This window comes from Mirounga leonina, unplaced genomic scaffold (genome assembly GCF_011800145.1).
Source record: "Mirounga leonina isolate KUSES-001 unplaced genomic scaffold, KU_Mleo_1.0 Mir_173, whole genome shotgun sequence".
In the NCBI taxonomy this organism is placed as follows: Eukaryota; Metazoa; Chordata; class Mammalia; order Carnivora; family Phocidae; genus Mirounga; species Mirounga leonina.
Genome location: NW_023270447.1, coordinates 607,268 through 631,029, shown reverse-complemented (window position 1 = coordinate 631,029; position 23,762 = coordinate 607,268). Strand labels below are relative to the sequence as shown.

The following is a 23,762-nucleotide window of genomic DNA, read 5'->3' as shown; positions in this document are numbered from 1 at the left end:
TCAGAAACAGCATAAGCCTGCACATACCCTACCTATCCCACTCCTGCACCCCAACTGTGAAGGCAGAAGGGAAAACTGCAGGAACACAATGTTCATCCATCATAGACCTAGGCCCCCACTTGAGCTAGGGGAAGGACACCTCATGAAAACAGTCTACCTATAGTAGGATCTGTCCCAGAGCAAACCTTACTTTTTGGTCCATCGATCTTGGCTCTCACGGCTCTCCCTGCTCCCCACCCCCACTGCCTCCGCATGTGGGCTCAGAAGTCATCATCTAAAGAATTCCACTGCTCACCTCCTGCATAGCAGCACAGCCCCATGAGGCCGCACACCAGATGGAGGGGATAAAAGTACGAGGTCATGGCTTCTAGCAAGAGGCTTTTTCTGAAACTAACCCTGACTCCTGGAAAAGAGGCAGAGCAGGAGAGTGTCGGGTGAGCTGCTGACGACAGCAGCTTCATGGGTCTTGTGTGAAAAGGAAGGACAAAGCCTTCATTAAAAATTTCCCTGCTCCCGTCTCCAGACCTATTTCTGATCCCACATCTACTCCTTGAAGGCGTCTGAGTAGAATGCGGAGACTGCCAAGCTGAAGGGTTAAATCCTTCCCATTTGTCGGGGCCTATTCAGCAGGCTGCCACACTCATGCTGAGGTGGAGGCCAAGCCCTGAACACGTGGCCTGTTCCTCCAGGCAGTCAGCTATGATGTAAAGGGAAAAGGTGTGGAAGGCGGACTAGAACTCTGGGGAAATTGAGAAGGCCGTGGCCTTCAAAATGTTTGTATGTAATAGACAAAGACAAGGCATAAAGGAAAATCATCATTCCTCGGATCATTATGCCTATTGGGTGACAAGCTACACAGCAACAATCACAAAGGAAAAACAGTTCGAGGAATGAACTGAGAAACAGAAGTCTCCGAATAGAGCAATCTGGCGGAGGTGATGCGGCAGCCTTTCTACAGGGGTGACTTCTGAGTTGGAGTTTTAAAAGATAAGGGATGGACTGGTGGAGGGGAGTCAGAGAAGCGGTTCTACAGCGAAGGAACTGGTATGCGCTGAAATGTAGAAGAATGTGCAAGCAATATATAAGGAATTTCAAGCCGGTACATATTATATACACTGGGGACGACCGAGAAATGAGAATGCCGAGATAAGAGCTGAACTAATGTGAGCTAGCTGCATGCGCCTCGACTGTCACATGGTGTAGAGCCTCTGCAGGGCCGCGCAGCATCTTGATCTATGTCCATCAACGCCGGGGCACCGATGGGAAAGCAAGGGGATGAGTCCGTTTGTTACATGTATAGGGACGAAAAGAGAGCTACACTGTACATAACAAATGCTAAGTGTTAATGACAACTCACTAGCATTTGAGGTTCTAGACTAAATAAGAGATGTGAAATATTCTGTCCACAATTGTGATGCACTAATGGAGGCTTTACAGGCCCAGACGCTGACATAAATTCAGCCAAACTCTTAAGAAATTACAATGTAAAAAAGGAATAATTTAAAATTAAAAATATGTGGTTCTTGGGGCGCCTGGGTGGCTCAGTTGGTTAAGCAACTGCCTTCAGCTCAGGTCATGATCCTGGAGTCCCAGGATCGAGTCCCACATCGGGCTCCCTGCTTGGCAGGGAGTCTGCTTCTCCCTCTGACCCTCCCCCCTCTCCTGCTCTCTCTCTCATTCTCTCTCTCAAATAAATAAATAAAATCTTAAAAAAAAAAAAAAAAAGAAAAGCTGATAATCTACTTTAAAAAAAAAAAAATATGTGGTTCTTTCCCTCACTCCCCACCTTAGAATTTGACAGGCCTCGATGTCCCGTTTGACATACGGGACTTCTGTGGCGAGCAGATTCATCATATGTGAGGCCACAGTGAATGGGAAGAGAGTGATGAAAGAGCTTTAGGGACCGCCAAACCAGTTCACTGATAAGGGAGAAGACAGGTCTTGTGCACTACAAGCTGCTAGATAAGAGTGGCTGCCAAAAACAAGAGACAAATTCCGATTTCCTAACTTCCAGTTAGGTCACTGGCTTCTTGCATCGTGAAGGTAAAAACAGAGCTATTTACCAGGCTCCTGTCCTACTTCCTTACTGAGCTTTCTTAATTTTTGAGGACAAAAATCACAAGGACAACCCATTCTTCCACAGCACTCTCTTGTGCTTTTTTCAGAAACAGAGTAAGTTGACCCTTGCACAACACAGGTTTGAAGTGCACAGGTCCACTTCTATGCAGATTTGTTTTATAAACACAGTGCAGTACTGGAAATGTATTTGTTTCTCTTCCTGATGACCTTCCTAATAACATTTTCTTAATTATAAGAATACAGTATGTAACAATACAACATACAATATGTGTGTTAACTGTTTATGTTGATGAGGGTTCCGGTCAACATTAAGTTTATGGGGAGTCAAAAGTCATAAGTGGATTTTTGACTGTACAGGAGGTCAGTGCCCGTAACCCCTATGTCATTCAAGGGTCAACTATATTAGAATACACACACACACACACACACACACACCCCACTGAATAAGCTAAAAGGTGAGCAGTATCCTAAGTGTTCACTTTACTTAGCTGGCACAATTTGGTGCTGGGAGGCAGCCACTTACACAGTGACAGCATTTGTTGGTATCATCTTAGTTTTTTCCTCCTTCCTTAGGCAGTTTATAAAAGGTGATTTCTGAAACCTTTTGCAATAGAAAAGCTCAAGGGTTTACATTCAACTGTGACACCACTATGAATTCATTAAGAGGCATGTTTCAGGTTGCACTATAATTTCCCTATGTAACATAAACCCACGGAATCTGACATAAGCTGATTGCTCATGCTGGTTATTTTATTTACATTTCTGAATGGAAGGGATCTCAATACTCATAAAATATCTAACTGACTTATTATTTTTCATCTGTTCTCCCAGGGCAGCTAGTATAAAATGGACATCGAGACAGAAGTCTCAACTTGTATGACTGGTTAAGCGACCAAAGAAAAGTTACTGCTCAAAAGCAATTAAAAAAATAATTTAATATGGAGCTTGAGGCCAAGAGAGATGATTACTCTCAATGCCACCTGAAAGGTAAAAGTTAAAAAAAAAAGTTAAGTAACTGTGTTCATTATCTTTGTCCAAGTCCTATGGGAGTAGGTGGTAGCCAGGAGCTCAGGGGGTCTGGAATTGACTTTTGACTTAACTCTTTCTCTAGAGACCTAATATTGGCAGACATGGTCTAGTCTAAACAGGAACACAGGTGAATGGATGAGAGCGGGCTCCTTACAACCCAGAAATATGAATGTGCCTCCTTACCAGCATGTTACAAATCAAACTTCTGAGCTGGAAGATGCTATCATGCATCTAACTCATTATCTGGAGATACATATTCTGTTAACCTACCCAAAGAATGATAATTTCTATTTATACCAGCAGATATTGCAAGCTTGGATGGATTGCTAGAGAACTAACAATCACCAGTAAATTCCAAAGCCTCATCTGCAGTCTTCTGCTTCCAAGTCATTGTTCAAACTGCCCCACTTCCTTTCTTCTGCTGCCACACCGAGTTAAATCAGTATACTCTTTGAGCCCCTAGTACGGTCTTGGACCATAAACTTCCATCATTTTACCATATTTATTGATGACATGCCCAATTAGTATAAGCTCCCCAAGGACAGGTCCTGTGCCTATTTTGAAATATGTATTCCAAGGTCATATCCCCAATGATCCAGTTAGCACATAAACTTGATTGAGCCAATAAAGATTGGAAATATTTTGTAGTTCCTTAGAAACTCTTGGTGGTCCCCCCTATAAAAAGGTAGAATTGTCCAGGATGCAGAATTGATCAGCAAAATTCAGCTTGGGAGAGAAGGAAAAGGAACCTTATTTCAGTGCCTACCCCAATGTCTTTTTATTATTTTTTAAAAATTAACACTTGTGCCGGTTTTCAGAGTCAGTGACTGTAGGATGCAGCTTTGACATTAACAGTAGGCTCTGGGAAATTCTGAGTGGCTCCTTCGCGTCTCTCTCACATGACCACAGACCCAAGTAATTTCAGTCCTAACTCTTGCTACCCCATTCTGCTTGACAATGACATGGTGCTGTTTCATTTTCCAAACCAGAATGGCCCTTACCTTTTATCAATCTGTCATTATTAGAAATGAGAGGACACAAACAAGGACAATGAAAATGTAGGAGCATGAGAGGCTTTTGTCTTATGGCAGCTACTATGTGAATCTGAGGCAAGATATTTCTTATTTAAATTCTGAATTGTGGAATGCTTCACTTTTCGATGAAGTTTAAACTATTCAGATAAACATAAGGAATACCACTGTTTATAAAAACATGTACTTGCTCAGTTAAGTGTTAAGATGAAAGTCCTACATGCCTCATGTTTGAAAGAGAATAGAGGCTCCTCTTTCTACCTTCCTTGTGTGACTGAAAGAGCTCCTAACTGAACAGTCTTCTAAAAGGGAAAGTCCTGAGTCTAAAATGACTTTTTAGGTCACTACATCTTATGTGAGGCACGTGAAAATAACTCCTCAGTCACTTCCAGTCAAATGAATAAACATGCAAGGGTGAGCTAATCTACTGCTGTGGCAGCAGCTTCTGTCTTATACTAACACATCCCTTGCCTGTCTCAAACCCCCTGCTGCTAGACTACGAGTTACCTGTGGACACACACTGTATCTCATACTCCATAGAGGGGCCCAACACATACCTGCTCACTGAAGGAAGGAAGGAACAGATCCATCGGTAGTAACATCTTAATATAATGAATACGAATGGTGAAAACGTGGAGTACATTACAGAATAATCATTACCATACTGTGGCATGCTATAGAACAAGAGTTCACATAGTTTTAAATGCGGAGGCTCTTTAAAAACTACACTTTGAAAACAAACTAAGACAAGCCCTATTGGAGTCCTTCCAGTCAATCAGCTAATACCGAAAGAAGAAATCTTTTCAGGGTCTCCAGGCCTCTGAACTGCATGTTCTTTAGCACAGCTGTTGTTGCTGTTGTTGTTTACGGCGGTCTGAACAATAGTTAAAATACACCAAGAGCAAATTAATAAGAAAAGTCTACGCAGCTAGGGCTTAGTTGAATTAGAATCCCCAGGCTCTCAATAAGGGCTAAATCCAAAGGGATCAGAGTCAAGTAAATAAAAAATCCAGCTGAATTTTATCAGAGGGCAAAGTTTCAACTCTGAGTACCCCAGCAACCAAGGATGAATTATGCATAAGATTAGTAAAGTGCCTTCATCCACACCCCAGCCAGAGAACATTCTTCTATCTCACTGTGACTGCAGGAAACACAGCAATGTATTTGCCCGCCAAGAATAGTTGCAGCTATACTCTAGATAGGAGTCTAACAAACACTAAGGGATTAAAGTTTAATCGTAAAGCTGCTGCTACCTGGGAGTCAAAGCTTGAACTCTGGCTTCACAAAGAAAGTGGGACTCCGGCTTCTTGAATAGACGAAAATAAGAGCGGGCACGTTCCTAACAAAGGCTGTGAGAATATGCTCCCTTCTGAATTCTTCCCCAAACTGCTTCTCTCTCTCTCTATATATATATATATATCCTCCTCGTAATTTACAAGTGCTCAATAAGAATAGAGCCCTTTCCAACACTTTGAAGAATACATACATGTTTCATTTTCAGAATGCTTGAAATTATAGGATGAGATGAGAGGGTGATTATGTGGTCTGAATTCTCTGAATATCAGTTCTCTTAATTTTGTTGAGCAGCATCTGAAGCCCAAGTAATTTCTTTTCTTGAAGCTGGCTGTTAGAGATGGACGTAAGACAATCTTAATGTCATTACAAAAATAAGACAGATAATTTTATTTTTCCTCAGATTCAGAAAGAATACTATCAATAGCCAATCTTGTAACAAGGCCTCATCAGCATTAAGAAACACACCTACGTTTCCTACCTACTGATACAACTACTAGAAGTACATCTGCTACCTAAAATTCCCATGTGAGCCAGAAGATACGCACATGTTATATTTTAGACCAAAGTTTATTCTGTTCAGTTAAACTTCCCCAGATAATCCTTCACAAATTTACCCTCTGATTTTGAAAGAAGAATGATATTGAAACATGGGGTATACATTTGTACTTTATATTAAAAGTTTCTTTTCTTTTCTTTTTTTACCATTTCAGAGAGTCAATCAAATTCCCTCTGAATCATTACAAAGCAGTGCCTGCTGCTTCTTTCATATTGTTGTACATTTCAGAGAGTTAGATAGGCTAAAGTTTTTTATACCATTGTATGAGTATGGATGGAAGGGACCAGTGTTCTTCGTTCTTAAGTGGCTTACTAGAAAGAAAAGGAATGAAATTAAAGTGAACCAACTTGAAAGACAAAAAAAGTAAATGGGCATTCTTTATTTTAAAGCATCAGAGTTCATCAAATAGGCTTATGTTGTGAAGAGTGAAGAGTTCTCCAGACAGTGTGTCTACTGATGTTTTGGTTTTTGCAGTAAGCATTTCTGCAACCTAACCGTCCTTCCTATTTTCTGAAAATCCATATTAGCCTTCTCATTTAAAACTCTTCTCCAAATTCATCTCCTGTAGGAAGACTTCTCTAGCAAAACCACTTTACTATCACCACGCCATCATTCTATATCCCTTCAGCCTCACTAGATTTTGTTTGAAATATATTCTTTTGTACTTGTTTTGGCCTAAGTTGTGAACTGACACTTTACTGAAACCAAGCATATATATCATCACTAAAGGGCTACCTGTTGTGTGATTTCAAGCAAATCACTTTACTTGAATGACTCAAACTTGCCCATCTAAAACACTGGAAAACCACAATCTGTCCTCCAATGGCTCGGGTAAGAATAAATGAGAGCCTAAATATACACTCTTAAGAACAAAGATAATAACTAACTGAAATCTAAATTACTCCTGGTTTAGAATCGTAATATATTAAATAGTCATACAAATTTAGTTCTCTTGAGCATTAGAAATTTGATTGGTGGGAGAAAGAGCAAAGTTCAACTCAAGAAAGAAGCCAATAAAAACTATTCCTCAAGATTATAATTTTATTCTGTATCCCATTATTCTCTCCATTTAGAGGACTTTGCGGGGTCTGCAAAAAACAAAGGTTTTCTAAAAGAAAAATCAGTAGGTTTCCTAATGTGAATTCTAGTATCACTCATGTAATGGGGTTAGAGTAAGCAATTGACATCAATATCTAAGCACCACTCTTCTGAAAACTGCTATGCAGTCCATTTGCCCCAAGTGCTAATAATTAAGCAATCAATATATCAGTAGCAGTTAGTGACAGGATGTCCTAAACTTTGGGACTGAGACATCTGCTTTGAGGGGGAAAGGATGATTAAATATACTGCCAAATAAATTCAGGGAAGGAAAGCTTTTGTGAACTTCATACTTGACAGGCACATGTTAATAGGGAAAGAGGGTGTTTTCCACAAACTTCAAAACTGAAGGAAACCCTGGGGAAGGGGTATAAACATGTGTTAAAAAGTACACTGTCTTAATTTTTATTCTTTTTTTCCCCCCGCTTTCAAAATAAGAGTTTAGTACTCAGAAAATATGGATAAAGAAGAAGAACAGCAATATCACAATCTTCTCAGTCTGGTTCTTTTTAAAGGGAAACAATGAGAATGAAGCATGAGAAATGCCCTTAATGGAAGTAGAGAACATCTTTTCTTTTGCTAGAAATATCCCAAGTGATTAAGAAAATAAAAGTTGGAATATGCTAGACTGCCCAAATAAAGATTGAATTCAGTGGCACTAACAAGGGAACAAAAATGTAAACATTTAAAATTTTTTGACCTGTCACACAATGGGCTCCTTTTATTATCAGTATAATCTCTGGGAAATACCTCAGATATATTGCTGTGGAAAGAGCATGGCTACAGAACAATATTTTATGGGAATATAAGCTTGGTTACAATTCAAAATGTTTTAAAAACTATGTCAGTTCTTAGGAACTAAAGTCTCACAGCTTTGAAATGTAATCCATTTTCAAACAAAGTGAAGAAACTTGTTTTACTTGTTGGTTGAATTTCTGAATGTGGCCTTATGTATTTAATAAAGAGCGATACAATTATCATAGGTTTTCAGCATGAATGAAATCAGATGGAGAATATAAAAAAATCACTTTCACCTATGAACAAATTTCATGTCACTGGTTATGACAATGGAAAATTGGGAACCTTTAGAAATAATATATTTTTTCTACTGGTATACATCAACATAAAGTTATAATTATCTATCAACTCCCCTAGGTATGAAGACGATCTTTGCCCTGAAAAAAATGATGAGAATAGTGTACAAACCTCAAAAGTTTTGATCACTATTCAGTAAAACACACTTGGCATTTATTTCTGCTTATTATTTTTTAAAATGTAATTTGGGGAGAAAAATGTTAATTATTTTTGGGAAGGGGCTGAAGAAATCCCAGTGGGACATTCTGTAGAAAGGTCTTTTGTTAGCATAACATCTGACTTTCTATATCTTTGGAAATCATACAACTTGGCTAATGTAGTCCTTAAAGAATTAATCAAGCAGATTGTTAGGCCCTAGTTACAGTGGAGCCAGCCAATTATGAGTTGCTCAGAAATTCATCACTGGCATGTCCAACCACATTTTCCCACATAAAGATTAGTAAAAATATGTGGAAACAGGGCCCATTCCCACCTCAGCACAGCTACAGTGTGTGTTCAGTGAAACAGATTTCAACAAAGTTTTGCTTTAGTGAAACAAACTATTTATTTGGGAATCTTTCTGATTCCTGTCTTTACCCATTAACACCTTTTTCTGCCAGGTTACAAAGGCTATCTAGCCTGTTTCATTAAAACCCAACTAGAGATTTTTATATGCAAACACACTTCTGAATTCAAAGTACTAAAGTCACATGCCACAAGCCTGAATTTATCAGTAAGTCAGTGAAACCCCCAAAGACCATCTATAGTGTTCACTGCTGTGATAACGCCCTCCCAAGGCTTACTAAGAAGAAAGCTTTTCTTGCAGGAGAGAAATGAAAGGGGCCAGGCTAGATGAAGATTGGTTCTCTAAGGAGAGGGCATTGCTGCTCTTAAATAAAGAAGCTCCTTTCAGATAAGCAGAATCGGATTCCAGTTCATTTGGTTTGCTGGCTACCCTTACTTTGAACTCTCATATTTAACCCAGCAGGCTTCAAAGCAGGTGAGAAAATGACCTACCACTTAAAAGCAATTTTTCCTTTTTCAGGAATTCTGGCCTTGGAGAATATCAGCTCTGATATCAGCACATTCCACATCTCCAGGGATTTATGCAATTTTTTTTTTTTTTTATTGCTCTATGTTGAATGTCAGACGTGGTTTTCATCTCAGCCAGGAGAAAAATCAAGAAAGAAAGTCCTAGCTTGCTGAAACTAAAGTCTTATTCCACACAGCTTCATACCATGCAAAAGATGGGGCACTAAAATCACTAACCATTCTAGTTCATACCCTTCCATTTATCTCAATCTGAGGAACAGTGAAGATTATGAAAAAGCATTAATCCCTAGTGCCTTGCTTCACAAAAAAGCAATTTTTGTAACAAACGTATTTTAACAAATTCAAATTAAATTTACTCTAGCATATGAGCTAATATAAAAATACACTGGATGAGGAAGAGACCGTGATAACAATGGAAAAAATTTAGGAAATTTTCTGAAACTGCTTTGCTTTACTAAATAGATTGATTTCCACTATATTTGGCTATCAAATACCTGAAGTAATTGAAACTCCTAACATAGGCCGTTTGCAATTTATCAATACTTGATGTTCTACCAGGCAGTCTGCCAGCGCCTACAATCTGAAACATTTCTCCACTTTTGGTGGTACAAATACACATAATGTACCAGCAGTATTGTTTAAATGACACCTAGCCACGATTTATACTGCAATTTCCATGGGAAAATACATTTTGAGTTTACTTTCAGGACACAGCTCCTCCCAACGTGAAGGGGTTAGGATTTCTCATCACAGCTGCACTTTGGTGATAATGATGACAATGATGGGTGGCGACAAGAGTGACACTTCCCTAGTTTCTCCTGTGGACAGACATGGTTCTAAACACCTATCATATTTTAAACTCCTTTAACCCTCACAAATGCCTACGAGGTAGTACTATTCCCCTTTTACAATGACGGGGAGAAATGGCTAAGGAACTTACCTGAAGTTGCACAGCCAGTAAGTGTCAGGGCTGGAACTCAAAGGAAAGCAGTCTGGCTCCAGAGCCTACGCTCATGCCATTCTGTAATGCTGCCCCTTTTCTGCCTGGAAGAGGCAGCACTATCCAGGCGTCTAAATTCCTCCGACTGCGGGGAGACGAGAGCAGGGTTTCTCAAGTTTTAAATGCACAGATGATCTTGTTAAAAGGCAGATTCAGGAAGTTTGGAGTGGCGCCTGAGATTCTGCCTTTCTAACAAGCTCCTGGGTGATGGTGAAGCTCCATTAAGTAGGGGAAGAAGCAGAATTTGAGCCTCCAGCTCCCTTGCATTTATACGTTGTGTTTATAAGCTGGAGATGGCCTGCATGTAATCATTTTCCATAAATTCTTCAGTGGAACCTGCCCTTGGTACTGCGGCATGCCAAATACTGGTCTGCAGGTACCTTGAGTAAAGAGTTAGCTTTTAGGAACTAAAAATGTACATGTAAAGGCCACTGCATAAAATGTGGCTATAAAGGTTTGCTGTGAGGCACATTTATAACTATATACCACCAACTATACAAATATCAAAGGATGGTAAACAAATGCCTGTTTATTGTTCATTAACTAGAATCACAGTAAATTAATAACTTTTAGTCTAAAAAAAGAAGCTTCCACTTTAAAATATATAATTATTCATTCTCAGACTCCGCTGCAGGAGTGCTAAGGAGCTTGTGCAATGTAATCTTAAAGACTCTTCTGGTGCATCAGCCATGTCTCAGGTAAAGACAGATGCTACATACTAACATCGATGGATAGAGTAGACAGTGAATACACTCTGCACTCATTTTAGCCAGTACCTCATGGAAGTATACTACTAACAATTGCTACATATCGATTCCAGATTCTAAATCTCTCTCCTCACTCGATTTTACCTCCTTTCCAATACTCTGAGAGAACCCCAAGGACCATCTCTCCCACTGCCTGCCTGTGATCTCAAATACACAGCTGCATATATTTTTCCAGTTGTTAAGTGGATGGGATTCCCTTTCCAGTCAATTTTTTTCCATGCCAGAGTACACAGTAAGGTCATCTCAGTTTGAGATGCACTCACTCCCCAGTCAGCACCACCGCGAACAACAGTTACGGTATGATCACTACACTTCCCTTTCACACTAAAAGGAAACAGTCGGTTTCCAACCCAAATATCTATACTCCCTGAACAACAGTGGAAAGTCATTCTCCTTGAAGACTGACCCAGAATCAAGTGCAGTCTCAGACTGCTAGGCCTACCGCCAGTGGCAACTTAACACATTATACAGCTGACCTTCAGGGAAAAAGGCAAACCAGTGCTTTTACTCCTGGTGCCAAAAGAAAACCAACTAATCTTTAAGGCACAAAATAAACCGTTCTTAAGGCAGAAAAAGAAATTGTGAGGCAACAGGGAGTTAGAACAGAGGCATATAGAGAAAAATATAGAAATTACATTGCCGAGTAAGGGCTAGTGCTGCTACAGTTCTCAATGCTTTTTGATTTGGGACTAAAATGAATTAGCATTTTCCTTTTGGGTTTGAACTATTGTTACCTGGTAAAAATGTGAAGATGTATAAGAAAGACCCATTTTTTAAAGGCTTAGCAACTTAAAGTTGGTAATTTTACTCTGAGCCAGTGACATTAATTACTAAGTTTATGTAGAAGAGTAAACAATCATGGGATAGTCTCTCTAATATCAGTCCTCAAGTACCTTCTGGACCTGGCTCAGGAAATGGGGAAGTAGTTCAAATTAAAGGATAAAAATAAAAATAAAGGTCTATCCATGGTTCTACACCCAACGTTGGGGAAGGTCAATTAAGAACATGCAGATACAACAGTGAGAAGCTCTGAGTAAAGAAGCACATTCTGGGGCGCCTGGGTGGCTCAATTGGTTAAGCGACTGCCTTCGGCTCAGGTCATGATCCTGGAGTCCCTGGATTGAGTCCCGCATCAGGCTCCCTGCTCAGCGAGGAGCCTGCTTCTCCCTCTAACCCTACCCCCTCTCGTGTACTCTCTCTAATTCTCGCTCTCTCAAATAAATAAATAAATCTTTAAAAAAAAAAAGAAGCACATTCTGTACCCAGGGTGAATGTTCCATCTGTCCCATCTTACCTACTTATTCTCCATCAGCAAACCTTACCATTAATGATTTCATTTAAATGGAAAAATCGAAATAGGGAATTGTTTCCGAAATAGAGAATTGTTTCTCAAATAGGGAAATTTTTTTTAGTGCCAAACAGAAAGCATTTAAAAGAGTTGGGTTATTCCTTAGCTAGTAACAAGTGCTATGTTTACCACCAAAAGTGATCTACAAAGACCAACTTTATCATGTTATGCCATTGTATTCTTTTAAACTTTTAAGCAACAAAAACATAGCTCAAGTCAGCAAAAACTTATGTTTGACATATTTATAGCAGCAACTTTACAAATCAATTCCTGTATTTTTACTATACAAACATCTTCCACTGATCAACTGGTTTAGCACAAACAGATCAGAGATGGTTTCTTGTGTGTTTTACAAATACTCTACACAAGTCCTTGAGATCATACTTACAGCTTTAGCAAAAACACCCATGATTTCAGGAAACTGGTGTGTGAGAAGAGCTATCATTGCTGTAGAAGAACACAGTCCTGCTGTGAAATGGATGAAAAAAGGAAGCTCCTTCTTTGGGTAAACAGAAACATGATGAAAGGCTGTAAGGGAGAAAAGGTAGAAATGGATTTTATTTAAGAATATAGTGTAAGCCAGTTTTAATATTTTCAAATGAAGTTTAAAACTAAAAGGAAAATAATTGTTTTTAAAAAGAACAGGGCATCTCTGGCTAAGCAAGGTAGAAGAAAGTTATCCATTATTTATTCCAGCATCGACAGCTATCTACAGAGCCAGATGACTGTGCTGGGGACTGGGAATAAGATGGCATCGTGGGAAAGAACATTAATTGTAAAGTCATGCTGAGGTGGTTTTGAAAAAGAGCTTTGTCACTTATTAGCTGTGTGGTCTTGAATAAGTTGCTAAACCCTCTCATAGTTGCTATGGAGTTGTTATGATGAACACTGTAAGTCTTTAAATATGAGTTGTTATAATTCTTGCTCTTCGGGAGCTCAGAGACAAGTATAGTGATCGAGAGACAGATGTGTGGTTGCAGATTTCCTAGAACCATAATTTTACCCAGCTATTAATAAATGTTCTCTGTGTGGCATTTCATAGAGCACCGTAAAAATGGAACTGAACACCAAAGCCCTAAGATTCTGAACATAAATCAAGTCCCTTGTCTTATTTTATTACATTCACACATTAACTCAGGTATTATTTTTCTCATGACTGGATATTTCATTACTCATAGTATTCAAGTATTTATATCTTATTTGAAATTTGATTGAAAATACCTGAATACCAATGCTGAGATGTGACTATCACCATGCGTGGCACACAGTAGGTGCTCAATAAATGTTAAACGGAGAGCTATTCTGGGACTTCATTGTCCAGGAAGTTGACTGCTCAGGGCTGGACACAAACCCAAGAATTCCTGATGTAATATCCTGCATAAGTAAGGGATGACTAATTCAGTACTGAATCAAGGTCAGCTATAAATTTCACTTTTTCCAACATAACGATTCACAGAGAAGATTACACCTAAGTTTCCTTTGGTAGCCATATTTTTTATGTCTTATACTATACTCAAAAGTATATGCCAAAAACTGAACTCATTAAAAATCCAGAAAATTTCCAGAGGCTTGGGTCACATTTAAAGTAAAAGCACACCAAATCTGAATTTGTTTTAAAAAAGTTAGAAACATTAGAAGCTGTGGACAACATTGTACTTTCAGCACCCAAAAAACCAGCAGTCCCTTTTGCCCTGTCCCTCAAGCATGAGAGGCCAACTTCTTCTAGCAAACCAAGAGAAATAAACCATGGTACTTGCAAAGACAGGGAACACTTATGTATACCAATGGTCACTAAAATTCCTATCGCATGAGAGACAGCAACGTTGATAAAATTAAACTGTATAGCATTTAATGATTTACAAAGTGCTTTAATTTCTATTAGTTTGATTTTTTTCAATAGCCTTAAGAGATAGATAGTATTATTTCCACTTTTTTTTTTAAGACTTTTATTTATTTGACAGAGAGAGAGACAGCGAGAGAGGGAACAAGAGCAGGGGCAGAGGGAGAGGGAGAAGCAGGCTTCCTGCCGAGCAGGGAGCCTGATGCGGAGCTCAATCCCAGGACCCTGGGATCATGACCTGAGCCAAAGGCAGACGCTTAACGACTTGAGCCACCCAGGCACCCCTATTTCCACTTTTTAAGGTAGAAAACGATATAGTTTTAGTAAGATAATTTCTTAAAATATGAGCTTTTTATATTATAGGGGAGACCTAATTTTTTCTTTTTGGATTGCTTTCTGTAGATTCGTTTGTCAGTCAATGTTTGGCTAATACATCAGTATAATGGATGACTAGTACAGAAACACTCCCTTGGAAGTAAAGTTCAAATTTCATCACTGGCTTGTAGAGAAAAATTTATCAGGAGGCATAAAAGACAACTAAATAGCTATGTGAACTAAGGGAATAGTTCAAGTCTGAACTTATGAGGTTCCTAAGCAAATTCCAGAATGTCGTAAGTCATATCAAGGTTGAAGGAGAATTGAAAACAAAAAAACATTAAGTACTCCTGAGTATTAGAACTCCACATTATTAAAAAATTGTTCATTCTACCACAGTCAGAGACAGACAAATGCTCTCAGAACAAACAATACAATCAAACAAAACCCCCAGCATATCCCTCCTCTCCTACCTCCTGGAATTTGCAAATGTGTAAGTACCCTAGAAATAATAAAGGCCTGCCAAAAAAGCAAACTCTCTGTTCTTATAGCCTGTGACTCTGGCAATACATAATAATAACCCTGATTTTATTCATATTACTATGTAAAATTGGCCTTAAGCAACTTTTGTAATGATAAATGTATTAACCTAATATAATACACTCCTGCATATTGATGTTCCATAATTAAAGATTGACTCCTTTGCCTTAAATATCCTTGTTTCTGTTAAAATGGAAAAACAACAAGAACAACTACTACCAGCACCATCCTAGGAAAGAAAATAAAATTTCTTTCACTAATGACCTTCTAATTGCCAGAGTCAATGGATTCTTCACAGTAACCACCTTCCTTGATATCAGATACTCCTCCTCACTTGGAAATTTTTAGTTCCTAGCCTATCTAGTTCTGGTTCTTGTCCTGTCTCTGTCCACTCCTTCACTGAATCTTCCCAACTCCTTATCAGCCACCCATTCCTTCAACATTTTTGTGCCCCCATGGTTCCACTCTTAGTTTACTTCTCACTCTACACATTCTCCCTTAGTGATCTCAACCATGCCTAGAAAATGATGATTCCCAAGTTGGTTTGGTGATGTACAGCGATGTAGAGAGAAAGAGATAGTGGAACCCCCAGGAATCCTGTTTACACAACCTGACCCTGTCCCTAGGCCATGGCTAACCACACCAGGAATAAACACCTGGATAAATCTGATGCTCCCAGAAGTTTTAGAAGCCAGATTGATATCTTATTCATGCTGTACAATTTGCTTGAACTGATAACGTGTAAACTAGAGCCACGTAAGGACATCAAGTTTGGCTACAAGAGTATCCAAGAAGGCAAAGCCAAACGACAAAGAGAAAGATAGAAAAATGAAGCAGACACATTGAGAGAAGCAGAAATGAGAGTTCATACAGAGAGGAGATGGCATTGGGGAAGGAGAAGAAAAGTACGAACAGGAGAGATGGAAAAAGGCAGCCAGAGATAGAGATATACAGATAACTGACTCCTGGAAATCCTGATAGCCCTCTAGTTTCTGGTTCTAGTCCCTTCTGAGGTCTGACTATAATCTGCTTCAGAAGCTGCCTTTGGATTCTTTGAGATAATCCAGTCTTCTCCTAACAAATTCCCTTTAAGTTTAAAACAGCTATTACTTGTACCCAAAGAATACCTACAATGTTTACTATTTATGTAATATATACATATTTAATATACATATATGTTTTATAAATATATCTTAGGCCCATATATTAGAGATACAAAAATATGTATATATGTGCAAAATAGATTATAGATAGATTTAAGCATGCATACATATACATGTGCACACACACACACACGATGTGGTATACATGCAACATACTCAAAGCCTGAATTTATTTACTTCCCCCATTCCCGTTCCCAAACCTGCTCCTCCTTCTGTATGATGGATTTCCCATTCTTCAAGTCAATCAAGTCAGATTTGGGAATCATCCCTGCCCTTAGAGAGACAGCACACCCCATTTCAGCTTCCTTATAATCTATTCCATACATGCAGTACTTAACACATTGTTTATCAGTCTTTCTATTAACTCATGAGCAGTTCAGGAGTTTGGAGTAGGATAAGGAGGAAAAGGTACTAATATTTAATATTTTTGTTGAGTACTGACAATGTATTTGGCCTGTTTATGACATTAAGGAGGGCACTTGATGTAATGAGCAGTCGGTGTTATATGCAACTGATGAATCAATAAACTCTACCTCTGAAACTAAAAAAAAAGAAAAGAAGAGGCGCCTGGGTGGCTGTCATTGGGCGTCTGCCTTCAGCTCAGGTCATGATCCCAGGGTCCTGGGATTGAGTCCCGCATCTGGCTCCCTGTTCAGTGGGAAGCCTGCTTCTCCCTCTCCTGCTCCCCCTGCTTGTGTTCCCTCTCTCGCTGTGTCTCTGTCAAATAAATAAATAAAATCTTTAAAAAAAAAAAAGAAAAATAATAAATTAATAAATTTGACTAATTAAAATATTTATTGAATATCAATTTTCATTGTGAACATCACAGAGATACATAGAGGGATGATAAAGAGAATCCTGGCCTTCAAGTTTACAATCTAGAAGGGGGAGGTTAAGAAGTCCACAAAGTACTTTGAGAGTTCAAAGAAAAAAACAGATAACTTATCTCAGAGGATGGAAGAAAATAAAAGACCCTGGGAGAAAAATATCAGCATACTCAACTTCCGTAATCTCTCCTAAATTTTCATCTATCTGTTTGGACCTTTCAGTTCACCTCATTTGTTGTTTGTAAAACTGCAACTTTCCTTCTTAGACTTGAGCTCTAATGGCCCCAGAACTGTAAAAACTGTGGCACAGGTTTATATCACATAAGGAAACATGGTGCTAGTGTTTATAACCTTCAGCATGCTTACTTATTGGTTAAATCATAAAAAGAAAAGTTACACAGAAATTCACCAGTTCACAGAGAAGAGTGAGAGGATAAGGCAGCTGAGACAAATAAGTATAGACCATTCTTTTGAGAAGTTTGGCTTCCTGAAAGCAGGGACTCAATGGGACTCTCAGCGATCATAACCCTATATACTTCTGGTTCTCCCCCTAAGTTTAAGACTGCTCTTTTTAGAATTGGAAAGTGTAGTCCCTCCAATTTCATTCTTTGTAAAGACTGCTTTGGCTCTTCTGAGTGTTTTACCTTTCCATATAGATTTTGAGATCAGCTTGTCAGTTTTTGTTCGTAGGGATTGTATTGAATCTATAGATCAATTTGGAGAGAACTGCCATACAAATAATATTCGGTTTTCCAATCAATAAACATAGAATGTCTCTCCATTTACTTAATTTTTTAAAAATTTCTCCCAGCAAATGACATCGTTTTTAGTATACAAGCCATTTAAATTATTCCTAAATTGTTTGTTCTTTTTGATGCTACTATGATTAGAAGTATTTTCTAAATTTCATTTTTGGACTGATTATTCCCTGCCGGTATATAAATATGCAACTGAGTTTTATATGCAGATATTATATCCTGCAACCCTGCCAAACTTGTTTATTAGATTTAATAGTATTTTTATGAATTTCTTAGGATTTCCTACATAGAAGATGATGTCATCTGTGAATAAAGACAGTTTTCTTCTTCTTTTCCAACATGAATGCCTTTTTATTTTTTTTTTTTCTGGCTTGATTGCACTGACTAGGATCTCCAGTACAATGCTGAAGTGAAGTGCAGAGAGCAGACATCCTTGCATTATTCTTAATCTTAGAGAGAAAGCATTCAATGGTTAAATCATAAAATCACCATTAAGTATCCTCTCAGCGGTGGAGTTTTCATAGATGCTCTTTATCAGGTTAAGGAAATTCTCTTATTCCTAGTTTGTTCAAAATTTTTACCATGAATGGTTGTTGGATTTTTGTCAGCCGCTTTTTCTGCATCTGTTGTCATTTATTCTCTTAACATGATGCATTGCCTTTTGAGATGTTAAGCCACTTACATTTGTGAGGTAAATGCCACTTGCTCATGGAATATAATCTTTTTTATATATGGCTGGATTCAGTTTGCTGATGTTTTGTTGAACATGTTTGTGTCTATATTCATGAGGGATATCATTCTATAGTTTTCTTGTAATGTCTTTGGTTTTGGTATCAGGGTAGTACTGGTCTCATAGAATAAGCTGGGAAGTGTTCCTTCCTCCTTTCTTTTCTGAAAAGAGTTTGTGAAGGATTGGTATTATTTCTTCTTCAAATGTTTGTAAGATGACTGCTCTTTTTAATATCTTCAACTTTTGTGTTCTTCATTGCATCTCACATAGCATTTTACCCCAGAAACATATGGGAATGAACTTATGCAACTACATCCAAGAAATGGCTAAAATAGTATTTTAAACAGTATCCTGAATTTCAATCAAAGGCACTTTTACTATGAGAAAATACTATGAAAAACAATCTCACAACTACTTTTAAGTTTAGGAAAACTAGAATATTTACTTACTAGGTAATAGCTCTCTATCAGCAGTCTCTGTGCAGCTGGGATAAGGATAAAATAGATGGCCCTTCTCTAATGGATATGGAATCATTCTAAAAGCTGAGAAAAAAAATACAGAAGTTGACATTCCATTCAGACTCACTTTCACATAGCATTTATTAATTTTTTTAGAGATACCTTTTAGATGAAAGAAACAAAGTAAGCAAAAGGACTAAGAGGAAGAATAAGATTTATTTAGAGAATAGAATGGTCTGGCTGGAATAAAACTAAAGGGAGTAGTGGGTGATAAGGCTGGCTAGGTCCTTCTTGCCTCTGTCTCTTCACTATAAACACAACAGACTTAACTCTGTGGGTATGAATTCCTTTTCTTCCAGGAATCTTCATAAAATTGCAACATGTATAACTGTTGTGACCCAAGCTGTTGGCAACCTACAAGAGTTTTCTCAGTGGCTCCTAACTTCATGTGTTAGATATCAACAAAGTTTTCTACAAGCAGAATTTAACTTAAATCAGAGGTCACCAAAGCATCATCCTTTGGCCAGACCTGGACCACTATTTATGTTTATAAATAAAATTTTATTAGAATACAGATGTTAAAATCACTTGTTCATTTATGTATTATGTAAGGCTGCTTTCATGCTACAAGAATTGGGTAGCTATAACAGTGACTATGGCCACAGAGACTAAATACTTACCATCTGGCTCTTTACAGAAGTTTACCCATCCCTGATCTAGATTATCATCAGCTCTTGCAGACTTCTTAAAGAAGGAATCTTTATTAGCTACTCAGCTAGCTGAGTATTCATCAAAATTGTGATAAGTTTTTGTTTTTCCTTTAGTGCTTAGCTCTATAAACTTTTGTCAAAATATGAATTTTGTTCTGCCACAATAAAAAGTAGGGATTTGTCCAAAGTCACAGAGCAAATCAGTGGTAACACTAGGAAATCATTCATAAAGAAGATTATTTATGAAATACAGTGTAAGTCACATATTTACTGAGAACCTCCTATGTGCCAGGCAGAACATTAGGCACTGAAGACACATACAGGATCAATGAGACAGAGGACCTGGCTTTGAGGAGCTTATTGACTACCAGAGAAAAAGCAAAAGGAAGACTAATTACCCAAAGACATTCCACTCCTCAGTTTTAGTAGTCCCAGTTTCATTAATCTGCATATTGTCAGTGGCAAGCAGTGTCTGACCCTTAGCAAGTGGTTAATGCAGAGGTTCCCAAATTCTCTTGCTTTAAGGATACATGGTGCCCTTCATGTCTCTAACTGTTTATGATGACCCTAGGCTGAAAAAATACCTAACAATTCCACTTAAGTAGTGGGTCCAAACAACTTTAAAGGTTTATGTCCTAACAACTTAGCAGTGATTTGGGGGGGAAATATATATGTCAATTAAAGGGAAAAATAATTATTTCACTTTTTTAAAAGATTTTATTTTTTTAAGTAATTTCTAACACCCAATGTGGGGCTTGAACCTACAACCCCAAGATCAAGAGCAGCATGCTCTACCGACTGAACCAGCCAGGTGCCTCTAATTATTTCATTTTTAAACAATCACCTTTTCTTACTAATGGGATGTATGTACCTGTTGGACACCACATAACTTTTCAGACCTTGGAATCAGATTGGACACCGCCATCCTCATTTCCTGTTCCACACTGATTTTTTTGTGTGGTAGTTCTTTTAATCATAGCAATTAAGAAAAACCCAGCTTTGGGGGCCTGGGTGGCTCAGTTGGTTAAGCGACTGCCTTCGGCTCAGGTCATGATCCCAGGGTCCTGGGATCGAGTCCGCATCGGGCTCCCTGCTCTGCAGGGAGCTTGCTTCTCCCTCTCCCACTCCCCCTGCTTGTGTTCCCTCTCTCGCTGTGTCTCTCTCTGTCAAATAAATAAATAAAATCTTAAAAAAAAAAAAGAAAAACCCAGCTTTGCAAAGCTATGACAACATCAAAAGAAATAGAATGGAGAGCCACCTAATGGTGAAACCTTGAACTATGCAGAGCTAACAGCTTGAATGATGCTTGACAGATGTTGAGTATTGCTGTGTTTCCACTGAAATTTTTTAAATATCCCATGATACTTTTGTGAATTTGCTACAATGCCCCAAAGTGCCTCATTACAAAGTTTGGGAACTGAGGGGGTTAACCAATTCTAGTTAATGAGTATTGAATTTATTTTTGAATTTCTATTGATAGCAGGAGTGTACTTTCCAAGACAATCATTATAAGAATTCAACTGACAAAATATTTTGGTTAAGCTTTTTCATTTTCTAAGTGATTTTAAGAAGTTACAAATAAGAGATCTGGTAGTTACTTGAAAAACAATCTAGTTCTCCAAAGAAGACACAGAAATGGTCAATTAGCGCATTAAAAAAATGCTCAACAACATTAATTATTAGGAAAATGCAAATCAAAACCACAATGAGATACCACTTCACACCTATTAGTATGGCTATTATTAAAAAAAAAAAGAACAAATGTTAGCAAGGATACAGAGAAAGTGAAACCCCTGTGCACTGCTGGTGGAATATAAAATGGTACAGGTGCCAAAGAAAATAGTAAGACAGTTCCTCAAAAAATTAAACAGAATTATATAATCTACAGGTTCCACTTCTGGGTATATACCCAAAAGAACTGAAAGCAGGAACTTGAACAAATACTTGTAATACCCATGTTCATAGCAGCATTATTCATAATAACCAAAAGGTGGAAACAACCCAAATGTCCATGACAGATGGATGTATAAACAAAGTATAGTATATACATACAATTCAGCCCTAAAAAGGGATGTTTTTCTGACACATGCTACATTATGCTAAGTGAAGTAAGCCTGATTTAATGAGACAAATACTGTATGATTCCACTACAGAAGGTATCTAGACTAGTCAAACTCATAGAGACAGAAAGTCGAATGGTTACCAGGGGCTGGAGAGGGGAAGAATGGGGAGTCATTGTCTAATGGGTACAGAATTTTCAGTTTGGGATGATGAAAAAGCTCTAGGGATAGATGATGGTGATGGTTGCACAACAATGTGAATGTACATAATGCCATTGAACCATACATTTTAAAACTGTTAAAATGGGGGTACCTGGCTGACCCAGTCGGCAGAGTGTGCGACTTGATCTCAGGGTTTTGAGTTCGAGCCCCACGTTGGGTGTGGAGCTTACTTAAAAATAAAATCTTTAAAAAACAATAAAAAATAAATAAAATAAAGTGGTTAAAATAGTAACTTTTATGTTATGTGTATTTTACCATAATAAAAAAATAGATTGTGAAGATACTAGTTGTGAAGAAAATAGTTCATGATGTAAACATCTGAAAATTAAACAAAAGTCCAATTTTAAAAATACTAGAACAATAACTCAACCACATTAAAAAGCCTATAAACCAAGAGATGTAAGTTTTCATTTTCTTTCCTTACAAATATGTAACTTGAATGAACATATGGCAGAATACTGTAACAGTTTCTCATTTTGCTCTTCCTAAATGTGGCATCAGTATAAGTACATTAAATTTCTCCTACCAATAAACCAAATAAACACCTCTGGGTTCACTTTGAAACCAATCTGAACAACAATACTTAGGGAAACTCAGACAATCTGATTTAAAAAGGCTGCCTGGGAATGCAGTGAATAGTCCGAGAGATTAGTGGTACATTTGGAAAAGAATACTTACTGCCTTCCCACGTACACTGTAACAGATTAAGAGCACCTTCTATTCTCTTCCAGTGCTGAAGATGGAAGAAAGCATAGGCGATTGCTTCACTATCACCCCGTTTCAGAATGTGCTCTGGAGGTAAAATTAGACTTTTCATCTCTAGTAAGTACTAGAAAGATAACACACACAAAGACACACCACAGAAAAACAAAAACTTAAATTAAGTTCAAACACCCACAAAAATGTAGATTCAAATTTTACGTTAAAAAACAAATATTAAGCTAGTTGAGATGACAAGAGGGTCACACTGATAGCATGTGTATAAAATGCTCATCTATGCAAATTCCAAAGATCAGAATATTCCTAAGGGCAAAAATAAGGTGATAAACGGCTTACGTATGACCTTGCTAAATACATAATGGAAATTCAAGCTGAGGAAATAATGTGAGAGCAAATATCTATTTTTCCAAAAGAGAATTAAGTATAAAAATCATAAAATACAATTTTGGAACAACATTTTGTGGTGACATTCAATTCTTTTTTTCTCTCATTCCCATCTTATAGGTGGAGGAACTTAATTGTGAGTAAGTTCAATTAAATTAATATCTACTGAGAGGAAAGCACTATGTTAGGAAACACTAGATTCTCTGGAGCTTCCTACTGTAATAGAAAGACAGATTTCTTAAGTTAATGATTATAATAAGACTATGCTGAGTGCTTTATTAGAGGTATAAACAGTGTATATAAGAATTTGGATAGAAGATACTAATTTTTTCAGCTTTTTTTACAATAGATTTATTGAGATATAATTCATATTTTACAATTCACCCATTTAAAGTTTATGACTCAAAAAAAAAGTGTACAACTCAATAGTTTTTAATATATTCACAGATAAGTACAACTATTACCACAGTCAATTTTAGAACATTTTCACCACGGCAAAAAGAATCCCCATCCTCTTTAGTTATTACCCTCTAACACCCATTCCCCCTAAGCAACCACTAATATGCTTTGCACCTCTATAGATTTGCCTGTTCTGGCTATCTTATACAAAAAGACTCACATAATATATGCTTTATTGTAACCGGTTTCTTTCACCCCACATGTTTTCAAGGTACATCCATGTTATATCATATACCAGTACCTTG

The 23,762-nt window shown here is 37.8% G+C and overlaps 1 protein-coding gene across 7 annotated transcripts in view; it reads right to left on the bottom strand.

The window, feature by feature from the left end:
• ST7L (suppression of tumorigenicity 7 like) overlaps nucleotides 1–23,762 on the bottom strand; it is a 116,211-nt gene that overhangs the window by 43,066 nt on the left and 49,383 nt on the right. For 4 of the 7 annotated variants that reach the window (XM_035017756.1, XM_035017751.1, XM_035017753.1 and 1 more), the window contains 3 exons: nucleotides 22,633–22,783; nucleotides 18,954–19,046; nucleotides 12,720–12,859 (listed from right to left, as the gene is read on the bottom strand). In XM_035017756.1, coding sequence (XP_034873647.1) covers nucleotides 12,720–12,859; nucleotides 18,954–19,046; nucleotides 22,633–22,783 — 384 coding nt within the window. Of the gene's footprint in view, nucleotides 1–7,515; nucleotides 10,597–12,719; nucleotides 12,860–18,953; nucleotides 19,047–22,632; nucleotides 22,784–23,762 lie in introns of those variants that run through there. The other 3 variants (XM_035017752.1, XM_035017754.1, XM_035017755.1) reach the window with 3 other exon arrangements.